This window comes from Hippoglossus hippoglossus, chromosome 2 (assembly GCF_009819705.1).
Source record: "Hippoglossus hippoglossus isolate fHipHip1 chromosome 2, fHipHip1.pri, whole genome shotgun sequence".
NCBI lineage: Eukaryota > Metazoa > Chordata > Actinopteri > Pleuronectiformes > Pleuronectidae > Hippoglossus > Hippoglossus hippoglossus.
This window is the reverse complement of record NC_047152.1, coordinates 3,350,739-3,365,458: the sequence shown is the minus strand read 5'-3', so window position 1 is coordinate 3,365,458 and position 14,720 is coordinate 3,350,739. Positions and strand designations below refer to the sequence as shown.

At 43.9% G+C, this 14,720-nt stretch overlaps 1 protein-coding gene across 7 annotated transcripts in view; it reads left to right on the top strand.

Annotated features, from left to right (window-relative positions):
- LOC117778144 (collagen alpha-1(XVIII) chain-like) overlaps window positions 1–14,720 on the top strand; it is a 35,808-nt gene that overhangs the window by 15,808 nt on the left and 5,280 nt on the right. For 2 of the 7 annotated variants that reach the window (XM_034613510.1, XM_034613454.1), the window contains exons 2-25: window positions 5,743–6,284; window positions 7,114–7,194; window positions 7,278–7,337; window positions 7,668–7,743; window positions 10,098–10,240; window positions 10,334–10,351; window positions 10,442–10,648; window positions 10,737–10,763; window positions 10,860–10,922; window positions 11,013–11,096; window positions 11,181–11,231; window positions 11,322–11,453; window positions 11,607–11,660; window positions 11,849–11,893; window positions 12,001–12,063; window positions 12,427–12,558; window positions 12,812–12,877; window positions 12,968–12,994; window positions 13,211–13,309; window positions 13,449–13,484; window positions 13,636–13,722; window positions 13,922–13,954; window positions 14,077–14,112; window positions 14,215–14,274. In XM_034613510.1, the coding sequence (XP_034469401.1) occupies window positions 5,743–6,284; window positions 7,114–7,194; window positions 7,278–7,337; window positions 7,668–7,743; window positions 10,098–10,240; window positions 10,334–10,351; window positions 10,442–10,648; window positions 10,737–10,763; window positions 10,860–10,922; window positions 11,013–11,096; window positions 11,181–11,231; window positions 11,322–11,453; window positions 11,607–11,660; window positions 11,849–11,893; window positions 12,001–12,063; window positions 12,427–12,558; window positions 12,812–12,877; window positions 12,968–12,994; window positions 13,211–13,309; window positions 13,449–13,484; window positions 13,636–13,722; window positions 13,922–13,954; window positions 14,077–14,112; window positions 14,215–14,274 (2,222 nt within the window). Of the gene's footprint in view, window positions 1–5,742; window positions 6,285–7,113; window positions 7,195–7,277; window positions 7,338–7,667; window positions 7,744–10,097; window positions 10,241–10,333; window positions 10,352–10,441; window positions 10,649–10,736; window positions 10,764–10,859; window positions 10,923–11,012; window positions 11,097–11,180; window positions 11,232–11,317; window positions 11,454–11,606; window positions 11,661–11,848; window positions 11,894–12,000; window positions 12,064–12,426; window positions 12,559–12,811; window positions 12,878–12,967; window positions 12,995–13,210; window positions 13,310–13,448; window positions 13,485–13,635; window positions 13,723–13,921; window positions 13,955–14,076; window positions 14,113–14,214; window positions 14,275–14,720 lie in introns of all 7 variants that reach the window. The other 5 variants (XM_034613462.1, XM_034613471.1, XM_034613492.1 and 2 more) reach the window with 5 other exon arrangements.

The following is a 14,720-nucleotide window of genomic DNA, read 5'->3' as shown; positions in this document are numbered from 1 at the left end:
AGTGCTCTAACTGAATATAACGTATACAGTTTAGAAGAATTTCCCTGAGAGTAAACCCTTAAGACAGGAAATGCTCCAGGGGCCCTCGTCCAGTATGGAGGCTGAGCGTTAAACCCCCCTTTATCATGTTTTGTCCCACAGGACTATTTAATATATGTTCCAAGTTTAAACAGGAGATAGTTTTGTTGCTTCCCATGTTCCGTATGTAGGGTTCTTGTTTGGATAACCTCTTAAACTGCACTTAAAGCCAAAGATTGGAAGCCTCTTTGCTATAAAACACAGATATGTGTGAGAAATGTGTGAGAGTTTCAGCCTGCGGGAGAGACCTTCTGCTAAAGCCCAGCATGTGGTGCGGAATTATTTCTCCCTTAAATCGTTTTTCCCCCACAAGATGTATGAAACTGGCTTTTTACATTTAGTCCCCGTGCTTGTCGTCAGGCGGCTTTTCACCTTACACCTGCAAAGGAAAAGAAAAATGGAGGAATGAGATGTTTTTTCAGGGCCTTTTCTCAGGGAATCCAGGATAAATGACTTTAACTTCCATATATTGCGTTCCAGGATTCTCTTGTGATACCAGCACTCTATTCTCTTGGCTGGTCCAAGAGGATTTATGGTGGTGCAATAATCACTCTGTTCCGCTCGGAACATCCTACCCCTGCATGCCGGTCACGCATTGCTACCTCCTTGTCGTCATATTTCACCATTTCTGATCAGCCGGCGTGGAATGTTGCGTGGATTTAGAGGCGAATGGTGTCTTAGCATCTCGAGTCCTCAGGAGGGAAACAATCGGGCCATCTGTGGTGGTGAGGGAGGGCCACAGGATGGCATTTATGATCGTGGCCGTGGGTGGGAAAATGGTCCGCTCCGGAGAAAGAGCGTGGCGATTGTGCGATCAGTTTGGGAGAAAGGGCAACGGTGTCTCGCCTGGTAACAAGAGAGCCTTGTGACCGGGATGAGACAAGGCGGCTCGAGTCTCTGCCCCGGGGTCAGAGGGCACAGCCAGTCGCCTCCAACCTCCGAGACCAGTTACACTTGATGGGTGGTAATTGAGCATTTGGCCGACCATTAGAAGATGCGCAGACACAGAGAGTGGGACAAAGTGTGAGAGGGACTTTCATGACGACAGGGGAATTACCCGCTTTTTAACTCAGAGTTCCCAGACGCAGCATTTTCCAAAATATGCAGAATTTTAAGTTGCATTTTGGGCCAAGTTTATATCATTAAAATCCCCCTGAGTATTTTCCATTCGCCTTGTGATGAGTTGGTTGCAGCTCCTGCAGTAAATCCTCCAATTCTGCACAAAAGGTCACTTCACTATAGCCATTGTGAGTGGTTATAAATTCACTAATGTGAGAATAGCGGCCAAATGTCTTCTGTGGTTGTAAATATCCTCAGCTCGAGCTTGGAGACCACACATTAAGTGTAGCTTCTGAAGTACTTACTGTATATAGAGTTGACTATTTAAAATTAAGCATTAAAATGTAAAATATCCCCATGTTGCATATCTGCTGATGTCTCAGCCTCCATTTCTGCCCTGTGGCCAAGAAACCCAGGCTATTTCAAAATGTGGATCCTCCAGCAAAAAGGTTGGTGCGAAAGAAAAAGACAAAAAGAAAAAAACGTTGATCCACCCATCAGTCAACTTTAATTGGCTCTCAGCTCTCGTCTCGTTCAAACGGGGATTAAGGTCTGACTGTGTGGCAGCTGCATCACCTCTCAGACGTGTGAAGTCCAGTTGTTTCGGTCCCAGGAGGACAAAGCTACAGCTGGGGGGGGGGGGGGTTAGTTCATGGATCAAGCCACCAGCCTAATTATCAGTGGGCTTCTCCTGATGCTGGAAAAAATTCTCCTGTCCCCTAAAGACACTTGGGATTTAGAGGCTAAACATCTTTTCTTTACATGATTTAAGGTAAAGCAGCCGACTGTCTGCACTGTATAAATACCTCGGATTTCTTCTCAGTGTATCATTACACAGTCTAATTAGTTTGTTATTGCAGCGCTCACTTTTCCTAACAAGGACTGCAGCTTTCAGGGTGAGGTAACTCGAGCTCCGTTTGAGGCATACTTTGATTATGGTGTAACGTTCTTAAACAGTTTGCATGCAACAAAATAAAGTTAGTATTTGTTGCCCACCACAAAAGAACACTGACATGCATTTTCTTCTGATTTTGTGCACAAGGACAATTCAGGCCAACCAGAAGACGAAAGTTATTCTAACTGCATCAAGTTACGTTTCTTTAATTGCACCATAACAAAACCAATACTGCAGCCGCATAGATAGCGACAGCAATCTGATATCTAGCTGCTCCTGTTTATAAAGATGGATGACACGTCTCCACTTCCTCCCGCTGTCCAGAAATGAAGCCAAAATATCCCAGGTACGAATGCCGCCATCTTGCTGCAATCTCGGCATTTGGAGCAAGAGTTTGCAGCATTTGTCGGATGGAATTCTATATAAAACCACATGTGCCTATTTAGTGTAGCTTTACACACAAGGATCTTCCAGCATGATACACTACACAATAATATTATTATTATTAATGATTCTTTGAGTTTGATTTAACCCAATAAGGCTGTGTTCACATTTGCTGTCATAAATTATGGTCTAGTGACCTTGTGGTTTTTAGGCCTCATTATTTTTAGCTCATCCTCCAATAAAATTGTATTTCTTATCCCTTTGGGAGTCGCCCTACCCCCCTAAACCTCTTGGAGGCGTCCATTTGTTCCCCCATGACATTTCAGCCTGTTTTAACTGGCATTTTGACTCTCTCTCTCTTTGTGCTTCATCCCATCAGAGTCCCTCATGGTCCTTCTTTCCCATGGACATCTGACAAGCGTTTCCTTCCTGCCTCCATCTGTCCGTGCCTCTCCTCACTGGCAGCATCTCCTTTTTCCTTTTTTCCTCACACAGTAAAACAGGCTGTGAATTTCTCCAGGTTTTCATGTTGGAAAATACACACAGGAACAGAATACATGAGGTCATGTTTCAAAAATTATTTTACATGCCGCTGGTGTCAGGGCTGTGAAACATTGCTGCGTGTTCCATGCAGTTCCACGCAGTTGTTTCTGTTAGCATGGAGACACTGAGTCAGAGCGGAGACAGGAGCAGGGCAGGAAGCCATGAGCAGACATCTGGGTTGATGCGATGATGCTCTCGCAGGCGAAGTTCCCACGTTTGGTTTTCATACCAGCTTCCATCTGTTCTCTGGAGAACAAGAAGCAGCTGATCACAGATCAGATCGGACATGAGCTTTTAATGGAAAGCGTTAGTGGTCATTTGTGCGTTGGGACCTAAAGCTTGTGACAGAAAGAGATTGCAGCGCTGATAAAGAAATTAGAAAAGTGTGTGTAATTGTTGTGTAAAGTTTTATCGTGAAGTGGAATTTCCCTTCTTGTCATTCATCATTTGAAATATTTAGCCCTACATACATAATCCAACCCACCTGATCTGTGCAGCAGCTGCAGCGGCTGTGTCAGTGTGAGCTTAACCAATAGCAGGTGCCCTCAGTGGGAACTCGGCCACCCGGCTCGCACTCCAATTGGCCAAAATCCCACAGGACGCAGCCGCGCAGGTTGAGACAACATAACGCGCACCCTATCGTGCAGCAGGGACTGTGTGTGTGTGTGTGTGTGTGTGTGTGAACATGTGTTTCGGATTACTCCCTAACAGCGTCGGATTGGCGAGTGCAGATGTGCAGTCGGTTATGTCACAGAACTATCGGCCCGTGACAGTAGTGTGACCTTCCTCTCAGCAGGTAGAAGATGAGCAGCACACTCCAAACTCCTTAAGCAGAATTAGAAATTTGACAAGACGCACTTAAAGCCAAAAAACATGATGCTGGGTGACCTTTGAGATTAAGACCTGGATGCCAGCTGCTCTGTTCTGAGGATTTACTGCATGTGATAAACTAATAAGTGAGAAAAGGAAATCCGCTATTTTCTCCCACAGCGTCTTCCAGTGTGTTATGCAACCAGCGTTCCCTTTGAGAATGACTTGTTTAACTATATTAAGTCCTTATTTTATTTTATAAAGATTTCTGCATTATTTTTTAAAGAAACTCAAGGAAATTAAATCTCTCATTGTATGCACCAAAATGATGGGATGTGATATGGGTCCTTCCCTAACCCCATACATTTTTTTTGCCTTCCTTGTTGAGAGGCTGATCAGACCTGACCAACAACTTGAAAACCAGTGAACATGAAGATAATATAGTATATTAGTTAGTTAGTCATTATAAACACATAGAACTGTAAATCAGTCACAGTGGGCTTGTTTAGTCTGAGCGAGAACATTTTTCCTAAACTAATGATCACATGGATCAAAATCTCCTCAGTGTTTTACCTTCACACTTGACTGTTACAATATTGAAACGACCACTGTGCAGCCACCATTAGGAATGATGAATGGTGTTATTGTTTTGCTCTGAAGGCGTCTCTGGTAGTTTTCACTCCTTAACCGTCTGTGACACTTTAACAAGCCGCGTTCGACGCTTTCTCATCGTTTTTGTTTTTGGGAAACGCAGGGGAACCCCCACCATCGCCGACCTCTGTGACCCCTTAATGCACAGATTGTAAGTTTTGGTCGGCTCCTCTCATGAATCTGCGATGACAGGCCGCCCTCAGGAGATCGCTGAGTCAAAGCGTCAGACCATTTCTCCCTTGCGATGGAGATGTGTGAGAAAATAATGGTAGCTCTCAGGGATGCCGACTCTTTGGGGTATTTTAGTCGATGGGAACTGAAATGTCAGCAGATTTTCCATTAATTTGAGTCCAGCTTTAGTCAGTTAGAGTGTAGAGGTTTAATTTAAAGTTCACCCAAAAGGAAACAAACAACAGATTTTCTTACTTAACTCTAGTGATGGATGTGGTCTTGCAGGAAACCAAAGTTTTTATTTTGATCATTTGGGAGAAAGGCAACTTCAGTTATCCGGTTTTGATGATGTCTCCAACCACATAGGGCAAAGGTTTTCCAAATGGACACTAAAAAAGAGTGTTAAATGGCATCTGGGGGAGGAGAGGGACTGTAAGGCCCTTGCACTCCACAGTGATCACTGACTGAATCCGCGGTCAGCTATTTGACATTGTTTCACCTCTCATGGTTCAGCGAGTGTAGCCAGTCACTCGTTTAAGTCAGATTCCTACTGTGCAGCAAGTATAGCGTCCTCTTAACGAGCATCTATGCACACTAAAGTGTATTTTATTTTGAAACTTTCCAAAGGTTCTTTAGTCAAAAGAAAAACCACATCTAAAAACACACAACACCTCCTGGAGATGTACCATGAATTCATACTGGACATGTTTTCATGGACCCTGATATTATTATCATTAAGACAATAATCAATACAGTATGTTCTGATAGCCCGAATAAGGTCAAGTTTCTACCTTAGTCATATTATGTCGACATGTATACGTCTTAATCGTAATTCAGCGATGGTGTCAAAATGTTTTACTTTCCAAAGAACTTGTGATTTGCTGATCATTTCTGTGCTTCAAACTGCCTCTGTCCTCACAACTCATGTTGCCTTCAAGTGCACCTCATCGAGTCATAAATTCAACATCTTATGCAGACGTCACAGGACTTTTCGCAATTCATGTTATGAAAAAATGTTGTAGAAAACAGTATCCAGCACTGTTTTTCAGTCGTATGCAGTTAATTCATATGTTTACTGCTGCACTTGAAGGCAGGTCTGTCAGATTTCTCTTTTAAAAGTATGTCCTCAAAGTGTTTTTTTCCTCTTGCAGAGGAGAGTGGTGTCTCCTTGCTCCAGCTGATAGGAGACCCTCCACCCAGTGAGATCGCCAGGGTCTACGGGCCGAGAGGGGAGACCGCCTATGCCTTCTCCGCCGCGACGGTGTCGGGCCAGCCGGCTCTGGCCCACGTCCCCAACCCATTCTACCGCCACTTCTCCCTCCTTTTCCACATCAAGCCAACCACTCCCGCCGCCTCCGTCCTCTTCTCCATCATCGACGGGCCCCAGAAGCTCATGTACGTTGGCGTCAAGCTCAGCGCCGTGAAGTCCGGCCGCCAGAGGGTGCAGTTCTTCTACACCGAGCCCGACTCGGAGGCTTCGTACGAGGCGGCCGCCTTCGACGTCCCCAGCATGGTGGACACCTGGAGTCGCTTCTCGCTGTCCGTCTTCGAGGAGCAGGTGACCTTCTACCATGGCTGCGACTCGGAGCAACGGGTGGTGAGGTTTGAGCGTTCCCCGGACCCCATGGAGTTTGACAATGGGGCGGGGATCTTCGTGGGTCAGGCGGGAGGAGCCGACACTGACAAATTCCAGGTAAAGAAACTGTAAATGTAACAGGACTATAATAATAAAGTCCTAGTACATTGATCTAACTATATTTACCAGTAATCGATTATCAGCTGATCCAAATACTTACAGATTTATTTGGAGGAGCCTTTAAAATGGGACAGGACTTGAGACTTTATGATGCATTTTGGTCTCAAACCTATTTTCCTGACAAATAACTATAATTCACGTCCGTCTTCTCACCATAAACTCCGGGGCACCGGCAGAGGAAATGCTCGAGTGCTGAAGAGATGTTTACTCATCGCATTTCTCACCGAAATTAATCAAAAGCAGCAACGTGCCCTCGTCCGAATGTCTCCCACGGGACCTGGCGAAGTCAGAATAATACACTGTGTGCTAAAAACACAGGTGTGTGTGTGTGTGAGTGTGTGTGTGAGTCTGACCTCTTTAATATCTCCCTGTGGCACCTCATGGCAGGTTCGCGTTGGGGTCACTGGCAACAGGAAGTTAGCCCTCCTCTTCCCCGTAAATGTATTACTTGACCTTTATCACCTTTGACCTCTGACTTTTAGCTTAGACCCAGGTGACCACATGTGACGCTCACAGGGCTTTTGAAGTGAAGGAATTCATATAATTCATGTTAAAGATTTGAATGTTCTATGTTCGGTTGCACAAATTGGTCTCTGTGTTAAAATATATTCACCGGTGGAGCATCCTTAATCCCACCAGGCCTCAAAACTGTCTGTATCATGTTTTAAATAGGAAGCCACACGCATGCCTGATTGCAAGTCAATAGTTTTGTCATCACGGTGAAATAAAATGCATTTTCTGTGTGTGTGTCTGTGTTTGCGTTTAGGGGGAGATCGCTGACCTGAAAGTAGTTGGAAACCCTCAGGCTGCCGAGCGCTTGTGTGACGACGAGGACGACACTGACGTGGTGAGTATTTGCGTTTTTTTAATATTTTCATCAAAGGTTCTGAAATATTCAGATTTACACCTTTTTTTTCCTTTCTCTGTCAGGCCTCTGGGGATTATGGCAGTGGCGATGGCGAGAGGAGACAAACGGGACACGGTGTCAGGGTCAGTGCGTCTTTTCACTGTACACAGAGGTCATTCAAACTATAAGATAAACCTATGACATGACCCTTTCCACACGTTTGATGGAGACATAGTCCGTGACTCACACAGTCTGGGTCTGTAAATGAACGGCCCTTACAGAAGCATTTGGAATTGGTCCAGTAGATCGTCTCCGCCTCGACGCGGCTGCAGTCGCTAATGGAGATATTTGTTTTCTGCTTCATTCCACTGATTTTACCCCTGAAACTGAGTTTACTTATTATTATAAATCCTCCTGACCCTCTGGAAAGTTTAGATTCAGCTGTTATAAACTATGTTCTGATCTGTTTCCAGACAACCACTGCACCTTCCCGTCCGGTACCTGAGCCGCCACTGATATCCTCAAAAGGAACCCGACTGAAGGAATCAGGTAAAAGACGTCTACATTATAAACACTAGAATCTGTTAAAAGGGCAAAATCTTCAGCGTGCGCTTGCCAAGTCGCTGGTCACAGTAAACACGCTGCAGAAATGTGTAATGGAAGTTTTTAATCACACGGCAGCCGCTGCCAAAGAAACGTCATGTGTTATTGTCTCTGCTTTCATCCAGAAACATGTGCATTAGGCTTCTTGTCTGGACCTGAGTGTTGTGGGGGGTTGGCCGCAGGGTTTGTGTGTTTAACAGGAGTCCAACAGGAGCATCTTTAGCTCCCTCAGGTGGAAGATTAAAGAGCCTTGTTGGTTGGAAGCTAGGATTTGAGCAAATCAAATAAGCAGATTTAGACATTGTGGGACATGTATCAGGTTGCTTCTTCCATCACGCCCTTCCAAAAAAATGAACAAGCCTCTACATTCCCCCCCGTGTGCAAGCCGACACTTGCAGCCGCCGAGCAGAGCAGGTAACGGTGTGTTTGTGTTGACTTTAGACGTCAGGTATCAGCAGCCGGCCGTGGACCACAGCCGGTCTGGATCAACAGGCCCAAGAGGTGGGTCTCCGGGGGGCAAGAGGGTCGTGATAACGGCCGGAAGGAATGCAAGATTAAGATTATGTCCAACGCGTGGCCATCCTATCAGAGGATAGAATGAGCGTGTTGAGCTTTACGCATGTTGGTGGAGGTTGTCCTGCAAGAAGATTCAATGCAACCTACGTGGAGTAGCTTGAATGTCTTGGTCCCTGCAGGGAAAACAAAAAGCTTCAGTTTCCTTGTGTGGCATTTGGGTTGTGGTCGTCATGTGAACTCGGTTGCTGAAACACAAACACCGACATGATAATGGGTTTACACCGGGCTCTGCTTTGTTTCCTAATCTTGAAGTCATGGCTTCAAGATAATTTCTGCATCAAAATCATCAGTTTTGTGCTTTTATGATGCATATTCATAAATTATGATGCTTTTAATGACATTACCACAGCTATGGTCTCTCCCAGGTTTAGAAATTAAGATTATTCAAATTGAAAAACTTTACTGGTACATTCTTTAATTTGTGGAGAACAAAATCTTCAATCCATTGAGGGCTGGATTCAAAACCAAAATCAACCACAGTTTTTGCGACCCTCCAAAGATATGCCTCCCTATACCATCACACACAGAGTGGAGGTTAGGACCTCACCGATGTGTGAAGTTATCGGTCCAATTGCTCTAAATATATAAATACTGCCGTGATGAATGCACTGGCACTGATAGAGGAGTGTGTGAATGGAAGGATGAGGAGTATACGAGCGATCTCAAAGATTTTTTTGTCCCATGATGATGATTAATGAGTTGATATAGATTCTATAGATCTGTGATCTTGGATCCTTGTGCCGAACCGAACCATCCCAGTACAAACACTGTATAATATTTACCTTTCTATGTAGTGCCTCTTTTTAAAATCATTTAAAATATATAATTCTGTTAAATTTCATAGATTGGGGACATCAAAGCTGAATTTAATAATCCTGCAGTTTTGGATGATTAAAATACGTACAGGAGATAAATTCCCTCACAATCCTACGCACTGTTTTATAAACGATGCCCTGGACACAAGCAGGACACAAAACTAGAGAAGGAGAGATTCATTGTCTGTAGCCACCACAGGTAAAACCAAGGTGGTCTTGCACCTGTCGTCACTTTCATTTGCACCAAAGCAGGTGAAATTGATTCTCAATCACTTGTGCTTCCTAAATGGACAGATTGAAATCCCTGAAGTTTAACTGACGATTTAAGTGTTTTTGAGCAATCGCTTCCAAGATTAAACATAAGAAAAGAAAAGAAATCACAGAGAGGAACATTGTACAATTTAAATAATTTTAAAAGGGCAAACTTCCCACAACTAGTATGGACACATGGAGAGGAACTGGACCAAGGAACAGAGGAGAATTATGAACGAGGCTTTATCGCCCTCTGCAGGACATATTGCTACACTGCTTCTACTGAGATTAGTAGCTCATTAGAGTCACTTTGGATCAAATGAGAAAACCTCAGTTTAATGTAAGATATAAGATAACAACTTATGTTTCATATTTTCAATAGACATTGTGTGATTTATTGAGTTTGACAGAATTATCATAAGGAAGCTCATATAAAATGTCAAACACAGCAGGTATGCACAGCGTGTGATAACTAACATTCCAATACTTAAATTAATTACTTGAAATGTTTCCTCGTGCATGTGCAAATGGAGCTGCTCATTATCCTGTGCGGTGCATTAAAGCTTGGCCCGGCGTATAAAATAACCCCAGCATGTAATAAGTGATACTTGTTTCTGACTCATTTCTCAACTCATTTTCATGCAACACGTCCTTCAGGTCCCAGTGGTGGTCAAGGTGAGAAAGGTGACAGAGGAGAGAAAGGCTCTACGGGGGACAGAGGCCCCTCGGGGCCGAAGGGAGATTCGGGGTCCAGCTCTGGCTCTGGTGTCTCCTCTCAGGGTGGAGGAGGAGGACAGAAGGTAAAAGACAACTTCTGATGTTTTCAGCTACATCACCTGACCTACTCGGATAAGTAATGAAATTATTGATTTGTCTTTTTCTGTGTATTTCAGGGGGACAAAGGTTCAAAGGTAAGTTCATAATTTTTCAATCCCAGAACTAAAAAGGAGTTCTAACTTCACCAGCTAACAGTTGATTTATCTGTTTTCCGTCCCCACCAGGGCAGTTCTGGCTTCGGATACCCCGGCAATAAAGGAGAACGTGGGGCTCAGGGGCCTGCCGGGCCCGCTGGTCCTGCCGGACCTGCGGCTGAGGTGGTCCGACTCGGGGACGGCTCTGTTGTGCAGCAGATGGCCGGACCCGCCGGACCTCCGGGGCGGCCAGGGTCGGATGGAGCCGCAGGAACTCCAGGAACCGATGGGGAGAATGTGAGTATTTTGGTTGGGGTGTAGTATAACTGTTGACTTTTATTTTTTTGGGATGCACGTCTTTCACTGACTGTTCATGGTATTTCAGGGTGATCCAGGAGAGGATGGAAAAGCCGTAAGTTTCTTTTTTTAATTTAACACTTTGAAATATTGCTGTTTCTAAAAAAAAAACCTAATCCGTCATATGTCCTTATTATGCTCCTGTTTCCAGGGTCCTGCTGGGCCACGAGGTTTCCCAGGAAATCCAGGAACATCTGGTGCCAGCGGCCAAAAGGTGTCGTAGAGAATGGATTAAGACGAAATGTTAAATTATATCACAAGTTTTAATTTGGTGCGATAACGTGTGGCCTCTGAATCTCTGCAGGGTGACCTTGGAGAGGGTCAGCCAGGACCCAGAGGGTCCCCAGGTCCACCAGGGCCCCCTGGACCTGGCACTGGTGATCGCCCAGTACGTCCACACTTCCTTTACTTCCAGCGTTTATGTTCTCAAGACTTATTTCTGACTTTAATTTGCTAATTCGTGTTTTAACAGACGTTTGTTGACATGGAGGGTTCAGGATTCCCAGACTTGGACAAATTCAGGGTATGTTGATTGTCATTAAAAATCAATAAGGTTTCACCTCTTAAAGTTGAGACTTTACACAACATTATAATTTTGTGATTTGTAACCCAGGGTGCCCGTGGTCCTCCCGGTCTTCCTGGCCCTCCCGGGATCCCTGGTACTTCAATAGGACTGGGATCCAATGGTCCTGTAGCCTTCGGACCCCCGGGACCACCGGGACAAGATGGAGTCCCTGGTCTGCCCGTGAGTAGTTTGACTTTGTCTGTCTGTGACTCCATATGGTGTGATTCATTTTAACTTTTTCTAATCTCATTAGTAAATAGATAGTAAATTTAAAAAGGTTAAAAATCAACAGATTAATAAGATAATTACATGGAATTGTGTCTGCTGTTTTAGGGCCCCTCCGGTCGTCCTGGTACTCCTGGTCAGCCTGGACTCAGAGGAGAGAAGGTGAGAATGAGCAGATTGAGGTAAACTGTTGAATGATTCTCCCAGATTACGACTTAAGAATGCAGAGGAGGGTTTTATGAAAAGCCGCGAATAATACATTTAATCCCAATCCATGTAATTGTCGTTGAGATGTTTTAAGGGAGCTAACGAGTCTAAGAAGAGTGTGTATTTCTTTTGTTTCGCTCCAGGGTGACTGTGAACGGCTCGGTCTTTCAGGAGCAGCTGGTGAAAAGGTGAGTCAAGGCTTTTTTTTTAATCCGTCAAACTCAAACGCGTGACTTGTCTTTAAAAAAACATGAAGGACAAACTCTCTCCTTCATTGTTTCTTGCTTTCCTCCAGCAAGACACACAGGACTCCAACTTTTTCACAGGCCTCTTCTCTTACTTTAATCCATCCCCTACGGTGTGTAATGGGTCGCAGGTACTGGGGGGGGGTGTCTCTCTGCTTTGGTGATTCCCTTTACTTTTTTCTATCTGTTTCCATTTCCCCCAACTCAACATGTTTCACATAATTAAAGTTGTGTTTCACTAACCTTACAACGGCCTGACGACCAAGACTTACTCTCCCTAGTTTAGTGAAATATTCTGCTGCTTCCTTCCACTTTTCAAACTCTCACTGTATCTCATAAAGCTTCAACTCTGGTTTTCCAGCTCTGTTTGTGTCTCTTGCATCCCTCCGTTTTTCTCACTGATTATTCTTATTCTTCTTATTCTGCAGTTATTTTCACTATTGCAAAACATATACACGTTTAATTTTTTTCGTCAGGGTTCTACGGGCGATCCAGGACACACTGGTGTACCAGGGCAGTCTGGGCTTGCAGGGCTTCCAGGTCCCATGGGACCAGTTGGACCTGCAGGGCCTCCCGGGCCACCGGGCCCATCTTACCATGTCGGTCATGTGAGTATAGGTCTGGCTTTTAACATGTATGAATATATAAGTCAAATACAGTAAATGCAGAGTCCCCTGAAGATGTAGCTTTTGACAACTACAGGAAGTGAACCCAAAATATCTTGAATATTCAAACGGACTTTAAAACAATAGTTGCAAAGCCCATCATTGTTTGGTAAAGATTCACAAAACCTAGAATCTGGCCAATAACAAAGAACTCCTATAGGAATCATCTTCCTTGTTTCAAATCTCCTCCTTACAGAGTGACAACAACGGATACGAGATGACCGATGGCTTACCTGGACTCGCAGGCCCACCCGGACCACAGGTACGCATCTACCGCACACACATGACATGTCCTGTCCTTCTCGTCACTGTACACGAAGTGTCTCACATTTTCCTGTGTCATGTCTTCCAGGGTCCAACTGGTATTGCAGGTCTCCCCGTAAGTACAACAAAGAGTGTGTATGGTTTTGTGTTGCAGTTGTTGGTCTCACAGTCTCAGAAATTAGTAAAACGCTTTCTCAACAAAGCATAAAACTGCTAGAAATCCAAGAAAAGTTTGCCAGAAAGCCTAATACAAATGTTATAATCCTTCGAAGTGTTATAAGTATAATAGTGTGGTGATGTAATTATTAATGTTTTTGCTGGTAATATCTAGGGTAAGCCAGGTTTTCCCGGCAGCCACGGAGACAAAGGAGCAGAAGGAGGACGAGGACCACCTGGGATGCCAGGCAGGGACGGATTCAAAGGGCAGTCGGTATGTTGCTGGATAAACTGTGTTGTGTTCCTTAAATTGCTTAGTATACACATTTATATAATACGTAAATAATACACTAGATTTTATTTTTGTATTTGTCTGTTGTCTTGGCATTAAAGTTGGCATGTTTGATTTCCAGGGTGAAAAGGGAGAACGAGGATGGAAAGGCGAGATTGTGAGTTTAAATGTTTTTTTTTCTTAAATATACAATTTCACTGACACTCAAAGCAGAAAAAATTGTCCTTAACCTTGACCAAGGTGAACTTTATCCACGTAGCCACGCTGCCTCTAATGCTAAAACCTTTGTGTCTTTGTTTGTGTCACAGGGTCTGCCGGGACGCGACGGTGGACCACCCGGAGCTCCAGGGCCTCCCGGGCCTCCAGGACAGGTCGTCTCCCAGCCAACAAGCGATGTGAGTCCCGGCTCGAGATCAGAGCGAGATGCGCTGATCCTGTAAATAACTGTAATACTGTAAAACACATGCGTTTGACAGCTCGTCACGTTAACTGCTCGATCACGTAATCACTCCTCGATTGACTCATATTCACTAATCACTGCCTGCTTTGTTTGTTCCCCTCCACACTAACTGACCTAACTTTGTCTTGCTGTAGTATAACGACCTATTTTGGGACGAAGGGTGGCAGGTGAGTGGACACACCCTTTGTTCCCTTTAACCAATTTCACTACAAACCTTACTAAACTAAAAGTCTAACATTTGAAAGGAATATTTGACCTTTTTAATACCTTATCATTCTCTCTCCTGTAGGGAGGAGCTGGTACTCCAGGTCGAGCAGGATTCCCGGTATTTGTCGCTGTCGTCATCACACAGTTGAACATGGACACATCCTGTGAATGCACAGAAATGGGACTTAAATAATGTTATTATATTATGCGTCTGTTTCAGGGGCCCGTGGGACCAAAAGGAGATAAAGGAGATTCAGGTCCTCCAGGATATGCACCTCAGGTAGAATAATCCACATTATAATCAGTTCATGTTTCATTTTACACAAACATTCATATTGAATGTATTTTTTTCATACACGGCAAAGATATATTTGAATAGATCTTATTTTATTCATCTTTGATAATTAGTACGTATATTTTAAAATAGTTAAATGAATCTAATTTACCTTTTTAAGGATGTCTGGAAACTAGAAACTAGCTACAATTCATGAATGCTGTAATTTTGATTTGGTTTTAAAAGCAATCCACATTTCTTACTTTGAATGTTTTCTTAAAATTCCTGTAGTCACAACCAAAACATATAGATATGTTATTATTATTATTACCATCTAAAATTATTGAATTCATGGTTTTCAGATATATGATTCCTCACTTTCTGAGGGCATTTTTTTTCCAGCGGGTGACACAGCGAAGCAGTGGTGGTAAACTTTTTCTGTTCAAATGTTT